This window comes from Stegodyphus dumicola, chromosome 5, assembly GCF_044657685.1.
Source record: "Stegodyphus dumicola isolate Sdum_Otavi_A_Nest chromosome 5, ASM4465768v1".
Lineage (NCBI taxonomy): Eukaryota > Metazoa > Arthropoda > Arachnida > Araneae > Eresidae > Stegodyphus > Stegodyphus dumicola.
In genome coordinates, this window is record NC_140772.1 from 219520214 (window position 1) to 219535743 (window position 15530).

At 33.3% G+C, this 15530-nt stretch overlaps 1 protein-coding gene across 1 annotated transcript in view; it reads left to right on the forward strand.

The window, feature by feature from the left end:
* The window catches only part of LOC118198243 (short-chain dehydrogenase/reductase family 9C member 7-like), a 28505-nt gene extending 18351 nt beyond the window's left edge, over positions 1–10154 (forward strand). Inside the window, exons 4-5 of the mRNA XM_035369871.2 lie at positions 3174–3306; positions 7088–10154. Of these exons, the coding sequence (XP_035225762.1) occupies positions 3174–3306; positions 7088–7391 (437 nt within the window). The 3' untranslated portion in view covers positions 7392–10154. The remainder of the gene's footprint in view (positions 1–3173; positions 3307–7087) is intronic.
* Positions 10155–15530: the final 5376 nt, after the last annotated feature.

Sequence of the window (15530 nt, forward strand, 5' to 3'; positions counted from 1 at the left end):
TATTTTAGATGCCTTCCAGCAATTTTTGCGGTCATAAACTTAAGGTATTGTGTCACCAATGTGTCCCATGTTACGCCCTTCTAAAATTTGATACACATATGCTGGTAAATTCATGCTTTGCGTTCCTTGTACCAACTATTACAAGATTCGCGACAGTTTGTCACATAAACTAACGAGCCAAAACATTATGACCATCCACGTAATTTTCACTGAACTGGTATGGATGACGTGGAGGGAACGTGATTAAGTGAAAATAGTAGTAAACTGCTGCTGGAGAAGATAAGGAATTATCCTTGCACTAATTTTTGCGAGTGATGGGAAAGGCTGCTTATCTAAGCGCATAAAGGCCAAACTATACAGGCTCGAAAGCTCGGGACGAGTATCTTCGAAACTGCACGACTGGTAGTTTGTTAATGGTCTGCCGTTGTTAGTATTTAGGCAAAGTGGATAAATGAGGTGAAACTAGCAGTACACACCAAGGCGTTGGATGTTCCATGCGTCATCAAAGAAAAACGATGTCGCATACTGTCCCGCTTGGTACAGCAAAATCGGCGCCAGACAGTGATTTAGTGATCAGGACATCAACTGGAATTCATCTTTGTACTCCTTGAACCACTCCAACACAATTCGAACCTTGTGACACGGAACGTTGTTCTGCTCGAAGATTCAATTTCCAGTTGGGGAGATAGACGCCATATTAGGGTGCAACTGATCCGCAGTTCTGTTCAGATAGTCTGCAACTTTCATGGTTGTTCTAATACAACAAATTATCTCAGAACCACCCAATCCAATGTAGGTCCAAGTTCGTTCAAGTGTTTTGGATGAGACTGGACCATGGATAAGTGGAAAACAGTTGCCTTTGGGGATGAATCACGATTTCTTATTCATTATGGCTATGGTGGTCTCAGGGTATGCCATCTTCCAGACGAATAGTTGCTCCCCTCCTGTACATCAGGTCATACACAGGCTGGTAGTGGCAGTATTGTGCTTTGGCGGACGTTCTCATGGGTGGTTCTGAGATAATTTGTTGTATTAGAACAACCATAAAAGTTGCAGACTATCTGAACAGAACTGCGGATCAGTTGCACCCTAATATGGCGTCTATCTCCCCAACTGGAAATTGAATCTTCGAGCAGGACAACGTTCCGTGCCACAAGGTTCGAATTGTGTTGGAGTGGTTCAAGGAGTACAAAGATGAATTCCAGTTGATGTCCTGATCACTTAATTCGCCGAATGTTAACCTGATAGAGCACATTTGGGATGTCATGGAGCGGCAGCTCAGAGCTCAAACACCACAATGTCGAAATATCTGGACTTTGCTTGATCGCTGGTTAGACATTTGGTACGATTTGTCTCCAGTCGTCTACCAAGAACTTGTGTCATCCATGCCAAGGCGAGTTCCAGCTGTTTTGCGGGTCAAATATTATTGAGTATTAACACGTTATTAAGTAGGTGGTCATAATGGCTATTCAGTGTATGCCCGTGCTCAGTAACATATTACTCAAGCAATTGCAACTACCGTATGATACGAATACGACTTGCCATGTATGCTTCATGTATACACAGCATTGTAACTTCAAGAGAGATTTTTGCCAATTTGTGATTACAAATATTGCGGACACAAGCACTCCTTTATACTTTCTATTCTGGAGGTTACTGGCGATTGCGAAATACCAACTTTGTAAGTGTTTTTTTAATCACATGCTTAATCACTCCAGAATGTTTCATGTCTGTTGTTGTCGAGTAGTCAATCAGAATTCCTTGAAGCTTTTAAAATGATAAAATTAGTTATTTATTTAACTTAACCCGACTTATAAGTGATTATTTTATTTTCGCAATTGTTAGTCCTAGTCACATGCTTCCAGTTACAGAAGTATTTTAAATGACGGAAATCAGTTTTGGCAATGTTAAATTAAAAAAAAAATAATATTCGACGAACAGCAAACTATAACTATATATATAATAACAGTTTATATATGTAGTTAGTCTAATAATAAATAACTAATAATATTTAATATCAGTTTGTTATTGTAAAAAACTAACAATCTTTAATGCCACTTTATTGTTATTCTCAAAAGGATATTTAACAGACCGTACAACAAAAATCCAACATCAGCAAAATCTAATGTTAATGATAAATATGAATGCTAAATAACGACAAATATTTTAAGAAGTCAGCACTTGTTCTTATTTGAAACTAAATTTGATCTTCTTTGAAGCTGCCATTCTAAGAATATGGAAAAAAGTAAACAATGTTTGGTGTTTGACTTATCAGGTTCAGTATTCCTCCTTACTTGCTTTGGGAACATTAAATGACCTGACTCGGAACAGGGAGCTTACTAAAGCTATGTTCAATAAATGTGGGAAGTAGACAAGATACACAGGAAGGGTATACGAAACCCTTTATTTTTCTTTCTTTACAATGATTTCCGGACTTCGGAATACAGAGACCAACCACTTGTGGTCTGAACGTAAGAATATAAAAATATGAACTAAACTCTAACTAAACTTTGGATTAATAAACACGTATCTACTTGAAGATTGGCCGTATATTAACAGAAAGGCCGTATGTAGTACAGAGAACTGTTAACACTACGATACGTTTAAAATTATCAAGAGGATTAAACCTCTGGCCTTGAAGGCAACCAGCAACCGAGTAAAACTGCAATGGCAAGCGGCCCGCTCCTAATCACTCCTTCCTCTCTCTCGCTTGGCAAAAAGCCACAACTTAAGTACTTGGCGTTCGCAAGACAAATTTGCATGAATAAGTTAAAGCTTTTAATTCTGGCCAGAAGTAGAAAATAAGAAGTGATAGTAAAGATTTAAAATAAAATAAACGTTAGTAAAACTTAAGATCCTTACAGACTTTTGATGCATTTTAGCAACATTAGCATGTTACCATCTTCAGCTGCAACAGAATGAATTCATTTTCTGCTGTAATTGCCATTTTTTATCCAGTTATTACGGAATATAAGTATCTTGTGGTATTTTAAAATAATAGGATAATATTTTGTTTTCAGTCTAAAATTTTATATTGTTTGGGTAATGAAGATGGGCTTTCAACTGAAAGAAATCAATAATTTCAAATTGATTCAAAGCATCATTTATTTATTTCTTCAGATTTCAAGTAAGATGGTGATATCTATGCTCCAATTATATTATTCTTATTGCAGGAAGACTAGCTATAGCCGCACTAGGGGCGTATTCCGCCAGCAAACATGCAGTCATAGGATTTTGCGATTCTTTGCGCCAGGAGATGTATCCATTTGGAGTGGAAGTAGTGACAGTAGAGCCTTTAGGATATAGGTTTGTATTCTTGCTAAAACGTCCTTCAAAAGTCATATTTTTAATATTTTGGGAAGAATTTAAAAAGTTACCAACAATATCTGCGCTCTTTAGGTTCTGTAACATTTATGATTTAAGTTTTACTGACCATTAGCTTCTTATCAGTGTTTTTTCCAAGTGCCTTGTCTAGCCCCGATAGTCGCAGAGTCCATTCTGCAATTTTTCGGCAATCGGCAAAATTTAAAACTGACATGTAATCTTAACTGGGAGCTCTACAGAATTTGTTCCGAAGTAGTTCCGCCTTACTGGCAGAGACATATCTAGGATTTTCAGCACCCGGGAACAACTGCAGATTTCGCGCCTCTTTTGTTTGCGTCTCCTCTTAGATGTTGCGCCAGGACACAGACACCCATTGCTTCTCCCTAACTTCGCCACTGCAAGTAATGCGAGCTGAGATAAAGTCAGAGACTTAATTATTAATTTACTGTCATTTACGTAACCAAACATTTGCTTTTTAAAATTTTACCCGCTTTTCATACAAAATTTCAGTTGTATAGACTAGAACAGCAACACAGTCTCCCTTATCAGCAACTTTTGGAAGTAATTTTTTACATGGCATCTTTTTTCCTGTGTCGTCATTATTCCCACTACCAAATAGCCACTCAACACTGGTAGCCAGCGAACCATTGAACACTGGTGCGTGTAACTTCCATGCAACACCGGAACGTTCAGAGCACGTTCAAAGAGCACGTCACTCGTTCTATGACGGTGTTACGAGCATTTAGAGCGTTCTACAAAACGTACTATAATGATCTGTGTTACAACAGTATTTTTAGAGTGTACAATAAAACGTACACCACTGGTATTTTTCAAAACATTTCCAGTAGGTACTGTGAAGTACGTTCTACATTACGTGTAAAGTGGTTCGTGTTGTAACTCTATTTTTTGAACGTACATTAAAATACGCAACACTGGAACTTTTCGAAACGATGCCAGCATGTGCTACAAAGTATGATGCATGTGCTACAAACGATGTGTTAAAGTGATGACTGTTATAAAAGTATGCTTAGAATGTTCATTAGAATCTATAACACTGATGCGCATGTGCTATGAAGTATGTTCTAGACGACGTGTTAAAGTGGTGTGTTACAACTATGCTCTTAAAACGCGCATTAAAAAGCACAAACTGGTACTTTTCTTAACGTTCCATGGATGAACTATAAAATGAATGTTCTACATGACGTGATAATGTAGTACGTATTACAACCGTGTTCTTAGGAAGTATATTTCAGCGTACAACGCTGAACGCTGATTTATTTTGATAAGCGCAGCACGTTTCGAAACACTCTCATCATGTGCTGTAACGCATGGATTACTAACGTACCCTTTAGAAAAATTACTTATATTTCAGATAACAATCAATTTATTCAATTTTGCATAAATACCTTAGTCTATATTTTTTATTTTCCATCGGAAGTGGTTATAGAAAACTTATTTATTAAAACTTTATTATATAAAAACTTTACTCTTACAAAACATTATCAATAAAAAAATATTAAAAGATAGCATAAAATAATATTATTTAAAATTTATATAATGCATATTTAATATAAATTGTTAGGGTTTTCAAAAATACTTAGAATAAGACCTTTTTTGAAATTAACGAAATAAATGCTTTTCAGTATCGAACAGTCTTATTATTATTGAATTTTACTGTCATGTGATAATTTTGCAGTAAGAGGAATTCTCTGTGAGGACCACCCAGGGTTCCAGGCTGTTTGGTCTTCTATGGAGGTGGTTTCTTCAAAGAGGTTCTGCTTAATACCGATATTAATTTGCAGTCTCAGCTATACTGCTTTCTTCCAGAAGTGGTCTCTTAGGTAGTCCCTCCGAGAGTGTTTGTTCCCTTTAGTCACTTTGTTGCTCTTTTTAATAAAAATGAATTCATAATTACTTTAAACAATAATTTATTTATAAGATATAAACTTATAAGAGCTAATCTGCTTTATTTTTGTTGACATTTATAAGGTAATTTCTTTAATGATCTGAATGGGAGAGTGTTAGCAGAATCGATTAGATACAAAATCCCATTCCGAGACTAATAGACCGGTTTGGGCTAATAAGTTGTGAATTGGCGACAATTTCTGTATAACAGAACGCCGACAAAAATTACAATTCAAAGTCAACTGGCTAAAAGTTTTGCAGGCCGGGTTGCTTTTGGATTTGAAAAAAATCCTCCATGTTAAGCCTACTTCAAGACACACGCAGTACATTTAAGCCACATGTATTATAAGGTATTAATCCCGCCTTCTTAACGAGCCTTCGCGGTGAAGTGGTCTGCACACTCAGCGCGTAATGGAGAAGTCCGTGGTTCGATTCCCGGCGAAGGCGGTTGCTAATTTTTCATCTTGCCTGCTTCCAAAAAAAAAAAAAAAAAAAAAAAAAAAAAAAAAAAAAAATACCCAATTTCTCTACAGTATAAACAGATATTTCGTGTTTTTAAAGGTTTTAAGAGCATATATTTTCAAATCATCTTAATAAATAACAGATTAAAATAAATTACGAAATTTTTATTTAGAGTGCGTTAAGCAGAAAACAAAATAGTAAGGCCTCACAGACTGTGCTCTGCATAACCCTTGATGGTTACTGAATCATGCATACTGTATGTCTTGTCACTTCTGGTACCTGAGGGTGGAGATATCTGATATATTTTCTTTCATGAATACGGTTTGTTTGTTAGGACGAATTTACCTTTATCTGTACTCGGCGTTTATTTGTATCACCCTTCAGATATATAAATACATTTATAACATAGATATATTAGTATACTGTATTAGAAAATTTATCTAACCTTCCTTTACTTCCTTGTAATAAGTAAAGAATGTAATGGGAAAAAATTTCGGGTAGCATATTTCAACGAAAATATTCATTTCTATCGCTCTCGAATACATTTGAACGATGTTTTTTCGTGACATCTGTACGTATGGAAGGAATAAAGGATTCTTTTTCCTAAAACGAATTGTAAAATGAAGAGTTTTTTTTTCGTGAGGTCTATAGAGGTACGTTCGTATATATGTATGTATTTCGCATAACTCAAAAACGAGTAGCCTCAGAACACTGAAATTTTGTATATGGGATTGCTATAACATATAGTTGAGCATCTTCGTTTTTGGTTGCAATAATTGTACATCTGTCAACAATTTAGAGGTTGTTTAAGTGCTACTAAGTCTAACGAAGCTGCCATTTATTTACATTTGAAACTTAGCAGAATAGTGAATTAAGTCAGTTTCTGCACCTTCAGTGTCTTTTTGCCGAGTGGGACCAAAAATAATCTCCCAGTTTTGCATACAGAAAAATCTGCCTTGTTACCCGCTGGCCGAATTGCTTATTTTTTCGCAGAAACTCTATTTTAATTGTAAACATTTTTTAAAAAACTGCATTTGATGTCTTATGTTTTTCTGTATTTTAAAATTTTTAATGAAGGTGTTTAGAATTTTATGTATTTTTGCTTTGCCGCGGAGTGAGAACTGAATTGATCGAATGAGAAATTACCTCTTATAAAATTTGAGGAAATAAGTTTAAATTAAAGGAAACAGAAAAGGTGTATAATTTAATAGACAGTACAAAGACGTCATGTGAAGTCCACATCAGATTTTTGTGTGTATGTGTAATCAATGTATAAAGCAATTAATTGTCTTCTGAAAATTTTTTGAAATGCTTTATTTATGTTGATAAGATCAAAAAGTGATTTATTTGTGTTTTTCATGAGAGGTAAATAAAAGGAATTTAAACTTAATTTCAGAACTGACATGGTTCGTAACGGAGTAACCAGTCTTCAACGGACATGGGAATCAGCACTTGCAGAAGTGAAGGCTTTATTTCCAGAAGATTATTTTGAAACGAGATTGAGGCCAGGGAGCAAAGCGTTTGATAAATATTTTGTAAGTGATAATTTGCAGGAAGTTATTAATTGCTTGAAGGAAGCAGTTATGGCTAAGAATCCAAAATGTTCATATCGACCGGGAAAGATTCTTGGTCAAATATATTTCCATGTTGCGAATCTCTTACCTCAGTCACTTACAGATTTCTTCCTTCTGAAGCACTAAAATAATTGCATGATAAAACCATTCCGATATTATCATCGAATAATAATTCACAATTATATTCTGTAATAGTTTTATTGCTGAGGAATTGCAAATAATTGCATTAAAAGGGACTGCAGCCTGTCTGGGTACTCAAGAACTCAAGACAACTAGGTTGTCAATCCCACTTACCGCGTAGACCGAAGACGTATGTCTAATAACAAAAGCGAGGAAATTTATTTAGAGTTTATTACAATTTATGAAAAGAAACATTTTAAAAAGAAAAAACTAAATACTTGTATTTCTGTAAAATAAAACACAAAGGACATTTTTATCAATAAAATAAAGCAAACTGCTTTTTATATCACATGAGGTATTTTCATCTACTGCAATTTCAACTAAAATAAGACAGTAAAATCAAATCTATTTTTATAGGTCCTAAAGTAAATGTATCATGCTAATTTTATTGAATAAAAAAACCTGTTTTTGGACACAAAACATACAGCCATGTTCTGTTTATCTTAGTTACACTGATACCATTTTATTAATATGAAACAATAAAATAATAATACTAGTAATATATTATGTCATTTTTTATTGTATAAACTTTTATAGTATTTATCAACAAAACATAAAAACTGTATGGAAATTTTAAAAAATGAAAATTTCTTTACCTTTGAAAACTTTATTAATTAAATTAAAAAATAGTAACTCTTTATGCTTTGTGATGTGATTAGTATTTTGAATACCTTTTTTTAAATGATTTAAGTCCAGATTTCAGTAAAATATTTTTCAAATTAAAAATGTAGTGAATTTTCTCAATTTATGAAAATTGGTGAGAGATTTTATAGAGAATGCTTTTAGGGATATACGTAGGCAGATATCCTCGAGTGTTTTGACATAGCCAAAAAACTAACCAAATCATAGGAATATATGACTATGTGATATGCGTGTTGGCTTTCTATGTTTCCACAAATCATGACAGCCTTATGAAAACTTATTAGGAAGGAATTTAAATAATTTGATATTACGTTTCAATAAATTCTTCAAAGAGCAAGAACAACTATTCAGAGCACTTGTTCTTCTATTCTTTGTTCTTTCATCAGTATTTTTTCTTCTATTCTTTCTTCATTCGTCCTCTTTCTTCAATATACTTTTTAAAACTCTGCAGTGTTAATTCCAATGCAAGATCCTACATTTTGTTCCAAATTACATGTGCATTATCCCAACTTGTTGAGGTTTCTTTACATTTCTTACTGGTATTATGTTGGTAGCGTAGCAACTGAAATACGTTACAGTCTTAAATTCCTTCCCTCCCGGGGAACTTTTCAAAGAAAAGTTTTCCTTTCAATCTGATGGAACGTTCAAGAAAATTTTCAGTTTAAATATATTAAATATTTTTACAAAATGTTCAATCATATCTGTAACAAATACAATTAGATACCTGACCAAATTAGTACAAGTGCTTCCAAATAACCATTTTAAATAAACATATAAAATTTAATATTCTACTATTAGAAAAATTTAAACAATGAAGTTTCAAACTTCCTAGAATATGTATTTTTTTGTTTTGAGATGTTTGGGTACAACGACTTAAACTGTCAGCATTTTGATGGTGCTTCCTCTTTCGATGCGCAACATCATAGTTAAAAGGTTGCAAGATCAAAGCCCATCGTAATAGTCTAGGATTAGTCCTAGTGTTTTAATCCAGCCATACAAAAGGATTATGATCAGTTTGAATGATGAACTTATGAGGTCCATCTAGGTAGAATTTTAACTTTACTGCAAAGACTATCGCAGCACACTCCCTTTACTTTTAAATACTACAGTATTTCTGTTCAGTAGGTGAAAAAATTTTACTAAGAAATATTATTGGATGTTCTTCGCTTTTAGCATTTATCTGTGATAATACAACACCAATACCAATATTCGAAGCAAATTTGCCACTTTAATACAAGGGCTCAAATTTTAAAAGAACATCGTAAACAGGCTAAATATTTTGAAGCTTTAATCCAAAAGCTTAACCTTAGAATATCTTTTTATAAGTTGAATTCAATAATAAGATGAAACATTTTCATATAAAATGGCACAGTATTCATAAAAACTTATACTCACACGTACTGTATTTCTTTTTTTTTTTGAAATGAACACTGATTTCACCTTTCTATCCCAGCGACTACCACCAGATATGTATTCTTTTATACGTCTGTAATGAAGTTTTAAAGAAATCTCGCCATTTTTTGATCGAACAGCGAACTTTATTAGTCAAACTTACACAGCAACTAAAAAACATTTTAAACGCGTGCATCTTCCTGCACGGATATTCTATACGCCAGCTTTTTTTACATTTCTTACCAGTAGCGTAGCAACGCAAATACATTACACTATTACAGTGTATGTTTTTCAAATTATTAACACATTCGCAGTATTGATTTTGTGCTTAAGCTAATTAAATGTTTCAGACTTTATCGCATTAATTGAGCAAACTTAACACTCTAATTATGTTGCTTGTCTAAGTCTGCTTAGACAAAAAGAATGCTGTGAGTCTGCCTAGACAAAAAGTGCTTTATTGTCTGTGAGCCTTTCTTATGAAATTTAAAATGTGGAGTATGTTTTTATAAAAATGAGTTTTTAAAAGTTTTATTGAACTACTGTATTATAAAAAGGCTTTTTAAAATTTTTGTAAGTTCTCTGTATGTGATAATTATCATTTCTGTTTTTATTCGCGGTATTTGCTTGTAACTTAATTTTTTCTGAAACTTATTAATAAATGTTTTTTAATTTGAAGTTTTTAAATTATATTCTAATTAATGTACATTTCACTAACCTTCCATATTTCATTTTATTGTTCTGTATAAGGTCTTTTTTACCTGCTAATTTTTTACCTGTACCATTGATGTGCGTTGGCATTGATGCAAATTTATGACAAAAATTTAAAATGATTGTCTTGTTCAATACGTACATAAATAATCCCATTAATATAAAATATCACATACATACCAAGCCTTTCTGCAACTCTGCGTTTTTATTTTAAGAGATCATCAATTTATTAACATAGTTTATAATAAATTATTTAAAGCGTTTTTTCTTTTCTAGCATTTTGGAAGGTAATATTGTCGTCGAAATAATAGCAAGTTAGTAATTTGGTAATATTTGCATATTCTGAATATATTTAAAAACAAATTATTTGTTGATGGGGTTGATAATTTTGTGCCGTTTTCAAACACAAAAAGCAACTAATGATCATAATAATAATTTTAACAAGGAATGCTTAATTTATTCAATTGTAAAATAGAAGATAATGTTCTTAACAGTAAAATAAAATAACAACAATTCAAACTTGTGATGACTTTCACAACAAATGTTGCATCATAGGAGGAAACAGTGTGTAGTATAGAAGACAAATATGTGGGTATATGGGGAACAGCTCTGATGTCTTGAAATTATTTGATCTAAGTATTTTACATCCAAGTTCGACCTTGACAAAGAAACAGCGTAGTATTCTTAATGCTGTTCTACTGATGAGAGATAAACAGCTTAGCATATAAATACAAATATTCATTTTTAATATTTAAGTTTTTATACACATATAACATATGTAATATCTGATACGATATTCAAAAGATATTAAATCCTAAATAAGGCATATAAATGATGTGTGAATTTACAAATCAAATTCGTAATAGACATAGAAACACTTAGCTAGTTATAATTCAATTCAAATTCATATTCAATGATTACAAAATCCTTACTATATGCTAAGAATAGGTGAGTAGTTACATGCTTTTATATTAAGAGTTTCGACAGAGTTACCTTGTATCTTCTTGATTATAAAATATTTTTATTAAAATTTGAAAGATGTAGAAAAAACATAAAACACCATGTACATTAAAACAATTGAGAAAACAGTTTTTACAATTAAAATTACAGTTTCTACGCAAAAACAAGCTAATAACTTAAGTGATAATTCGAGAATGGATTAAGCATAACTTAATTCGCAATATTAAAAGAAGACGTTACTTTGCTGTTGCGAATCTTAGTTTCTCTAGATTGGCAACAATCCACTATTCTGCTAAGTTAACGATTTCGTCCAGAAAATAGTCCTAACGAATAGCAGATGTATATTTTCCGCTAACCAGCGAGTCCGTACTTGAAAGCTCACTAAAAACAGTCGAAAGGACCTCTCTTGAAGCAGCGGGTTCCAAAGGCACACTCTTTAGCTTGGTAGAATGAACGCAGGTACGAGTCATTTAAATTACCGAGGAATTAAAGAATCAGAATCAAGGAAGACACTCAGTAAGCAATCTATGTATAAGACGCCGTATACTGGAGCACTTCACACTGGTTATAGCTCTTGTCATCACAGTCAGAAACAGAAACTTTACATAATTCTCAGTTGAAAAAACACGAAAACAGTGAAACAGTGCTTCCTTAAACATCAACAGACTCGAACATTTCATTAGTCATCACTTCATCTTATGAAAACAGCATATTTTCCATATTCCTCTTTCTTACCACTTTCGTTAAACCACACACTAAATAATAACTTTATTCGTAATATTGATCATCACTTTCAGGTCGATTCATAGTCGCTAAATTTTTTTTGTACTCATTAAAAAAATCAGGTGAATTAAAAAAAATAATTTTTCTTTTTCCACTTTTAAATTTTGTAAACGTATTTTTTTCACTATTTTCATTTTCTTCTCATTTGTACTAAATTAAATAATCTTTTTTTTTCTTTAATCTTTTCACATTTTTTGCTTTTGCAAAAGTAAGAGTATTTTTTATAATTTTTTCTTTTTACTTTCTTTATTTTATAAAAGGTTTTTTTTGTTTTACAAAAGTAAAAATTATTTACACAAGTTTAATTTTTCCTTTCTCCTGTTTGTTTTAAAAGTTTTTTTGATCACAAACTTTTCCTTCAAAAAATAATTTTCTTTTTTCTTATCTTTTTTTTTTTTTTTCAATTTTGCAAATGTAAATCTTTTAATACATTTTCAAAGTTTTTTCTCACATTTTTATCAGTCCAAAAGGGGCTATTAGATTCGAAATGGGATTTTGCGTTGGTTCATAATAAGCGGCATATTTTCAAATTGTTACTACCAAATACTATAGCCCTGCGTTATTTTTAAAGAAATCAAATAATGAAAAATCTGTACATATGTCTACGTATGTGCCTCGTGCATCAACGGTACCTAGAGCATCCAGTTTGAAACAATGTATCCTGCACCCGAAGATATAAATTTGTAAGTCCAAATTTTGAATTTTGAATTTGCGTTATTATTTATTTATTTCATATTTTTGAAACTTTTAAGGAATTTTTCTTTAACAAACTCAACAATTTGAATACGATCAGTGGCAACACAAAATTAAAAAAAAAATCATCTCCAGCATTCGAGACTGTTGCTATTCGGCAAATTATAAGATTGTAAGATTGTTATCCTTTAATTTTAATTAACAAACTCGGCTTTATAAAAGAAATCAGTTACCCCAGCCGGAAATAAAATACTGTTATCTTCCACGCCCCAGCGTTTTGACATTCGGTTAAACCTAAAATACTAGTTTGAAATCTAGTCTGGAATAATATTGATTAATAATTGCCTAAGCTATTTAAAAATATATATAAACATAGTTCTTAAGAATAATGTTTATGTATTTTTTTTGTGAATAATATTGTAGAATCGGTACTTACTGTCTAGGAATATTACATCTGGAAACTTACTTCTTTTGTGGCTGTTTTGGGGCTAATAAACTAGTCCAATTTACAAGTAACTTGAATATTTAATTGAAACATGAATAGTTGCTACAGACTACAAAATGATTACATGTGTAGAAGGATGAATTTACATAGATGATATTTACAGATGAAGAGAATCGACCGTCTTTTACATGTTAACATCTTTCAATCGCATCATCGTCTTAATGGCGGAATCGTCTGACTTCTATCATCAGAAAAGGAAAAGATTTATTCTCACAGCTTGTCACGTCATCCGACTATAATGAACGATGCCATCCCACAATATAAATAACCACGTATTAAAGTTACGATATGTCTAATTAGAAATATTCAATATTTTTATGATATTGCACTAGTTGGACTCGTTGAAATCATTACTTATTTTTTTTTTTTTTTTTTGGTGGCTTATTTTTAAGAAAGTAATATGGAGAATATAAAAGTAGTATATATAGCAGTCTCTAACACTCCATCAGGAGTTTCAAATCAGGACATAAAGTTCTGCTATTTTTAAATACACTCATGTCCATAAATTAAGGATAATTCGGAGTCACGCTGAAATCGAATTCTAAAATAAATATATAACCTGTAAAATCACTACACACATCTTCAAGAATCATATGCAAATTTCAGGAAGTAACCAGATGACACCGATGGTACGTCACAATGACGAGAGTGTAAGAAAGTGATATATAAGGAATACAGGCAAAGAAGTAAAATTGTTCGCGGGCGCTTTATAAGCATTTCAGTGCAATAACCGAATAGTTATGACACAAAGGACGCATTTGGATGATTTTTTACGTGGTAGAATTATCGGCCGTCTGGAATGTGGGCGTACCCAACTGGAAGTATCAGACGAACTTGGAATTGCCCAGAGTGTCATTTCCAGGCTTTGGCAACGATTCCAAGATAATGGTAATGTGAGTAGACGTTACAGAACAGGTCGCCTCAGAGTTACAACGCCGAATGAGGACCGGTATTTGGCAGTTGCTGCCAAAAAAAAAAAAAAAACAGGCGGAGCACAGCCTCAGACCTGTCTCGTCAGCTCTCTTCAGCCACTGGTACGACAATTTCAAGGCAGACTGTGTACACACGCTTAGGGCAGATTGGTCTATATGTTCGTAGACCTGTCAGATGCGTTCCACTTAATGCAACTCACTGTCGCCTGCGGTTAGCCTGGAGTAGAGAGCATGCATTGTGGACACCGCAACAGTGGGCTTGTGTGATGTTTTTCGACGAGTCCAGGTTTAGATTGCAGTCTGATTCTCGCCGGACTTTCATATGGAGAGCTCCAGGTACCCGTTACCACCAAGAAAACATCATTGAACGACACCGTTACGGTGGTGCAGGAGTGCTCGTGTGGGGTGGAATTATTCTGGGTTCCAGAACTGATCTGCATTCTCAAATTGGAACCATGACAAGCCAAATCTATCGGGACGTCATTCCGGAACAACATGTACGTTTCTTTCAGAGCGCTATGGGTGCACAATTTGTGTTTATGGATGACAACGCCCGTCCTCACCGTGCAAACATCGTAAGCGAATGCCTTCAATTGAAGGATATCACCCGTATGGACTGGCCAGCATTCTCACCGGACTTGAATCCGGTAGAGCACGTGTGGGACATGCTTGGTCGACGAGTTGCAGCCCGTCAACCTCCTCCTACATGTCTACCGGAACTTCGGAGAGCATTACGTTTTGAGTGGTGTAATAGCCCCCAAGATCAGATCGATAATTTGATACTCAGCATGCCTAGGCGTTGTACGGACTGTCTTGCATCGTCTGGGAGACATACCATGTATTAACAATCATACCAACCATGTAATATTGTTTTTTTGTAAATAGTTTTTTTTGTAATTTGCTCCAGGGAGAAAAAATCGCTAATTTTTTTAAGAATATCAAACATATAGCATCTTTTTTTGCTCTTTACCTATTGTTTAATAAATAAGCTTTACAAATAAGTTAAATTTGTTTTGCTTCTAACTCTTTCTTTGCCTGATTTTGCATTATCTTAATTTATGGACATGAGTGTATTTTGTAGATTTTGCTATTGAGGTGAATTTTAAGTGGCGTAAGTGCTAAAAATGTGATATTTAATAAATAATGTTAAGACACGAAAATTAGTTTAAAAAAAAAAAAAAACTTTTTAAACCATCTTATTATACTAAAAAACTGAACATTGATATGTTGAACTAAGAAAAGACTGACAAAAATTGAAAAATATATGCCAACAGTAAACACTGCATTTATGCTGCTGTTAAAAATGTTATGATTTTTGCTTTTGAATTGTACGTGGTGTGAGTGCAAAGAAAATGATGCTTAGTGATAAAGCTAAAAAGGCAAAAAAAGGGGGAGGCACAGCAGGAGTGAGTAAGTGAGCAGATTGGCAGACAACGAGCTCGACGAGAACGTAAAAATAACTTAACAAAT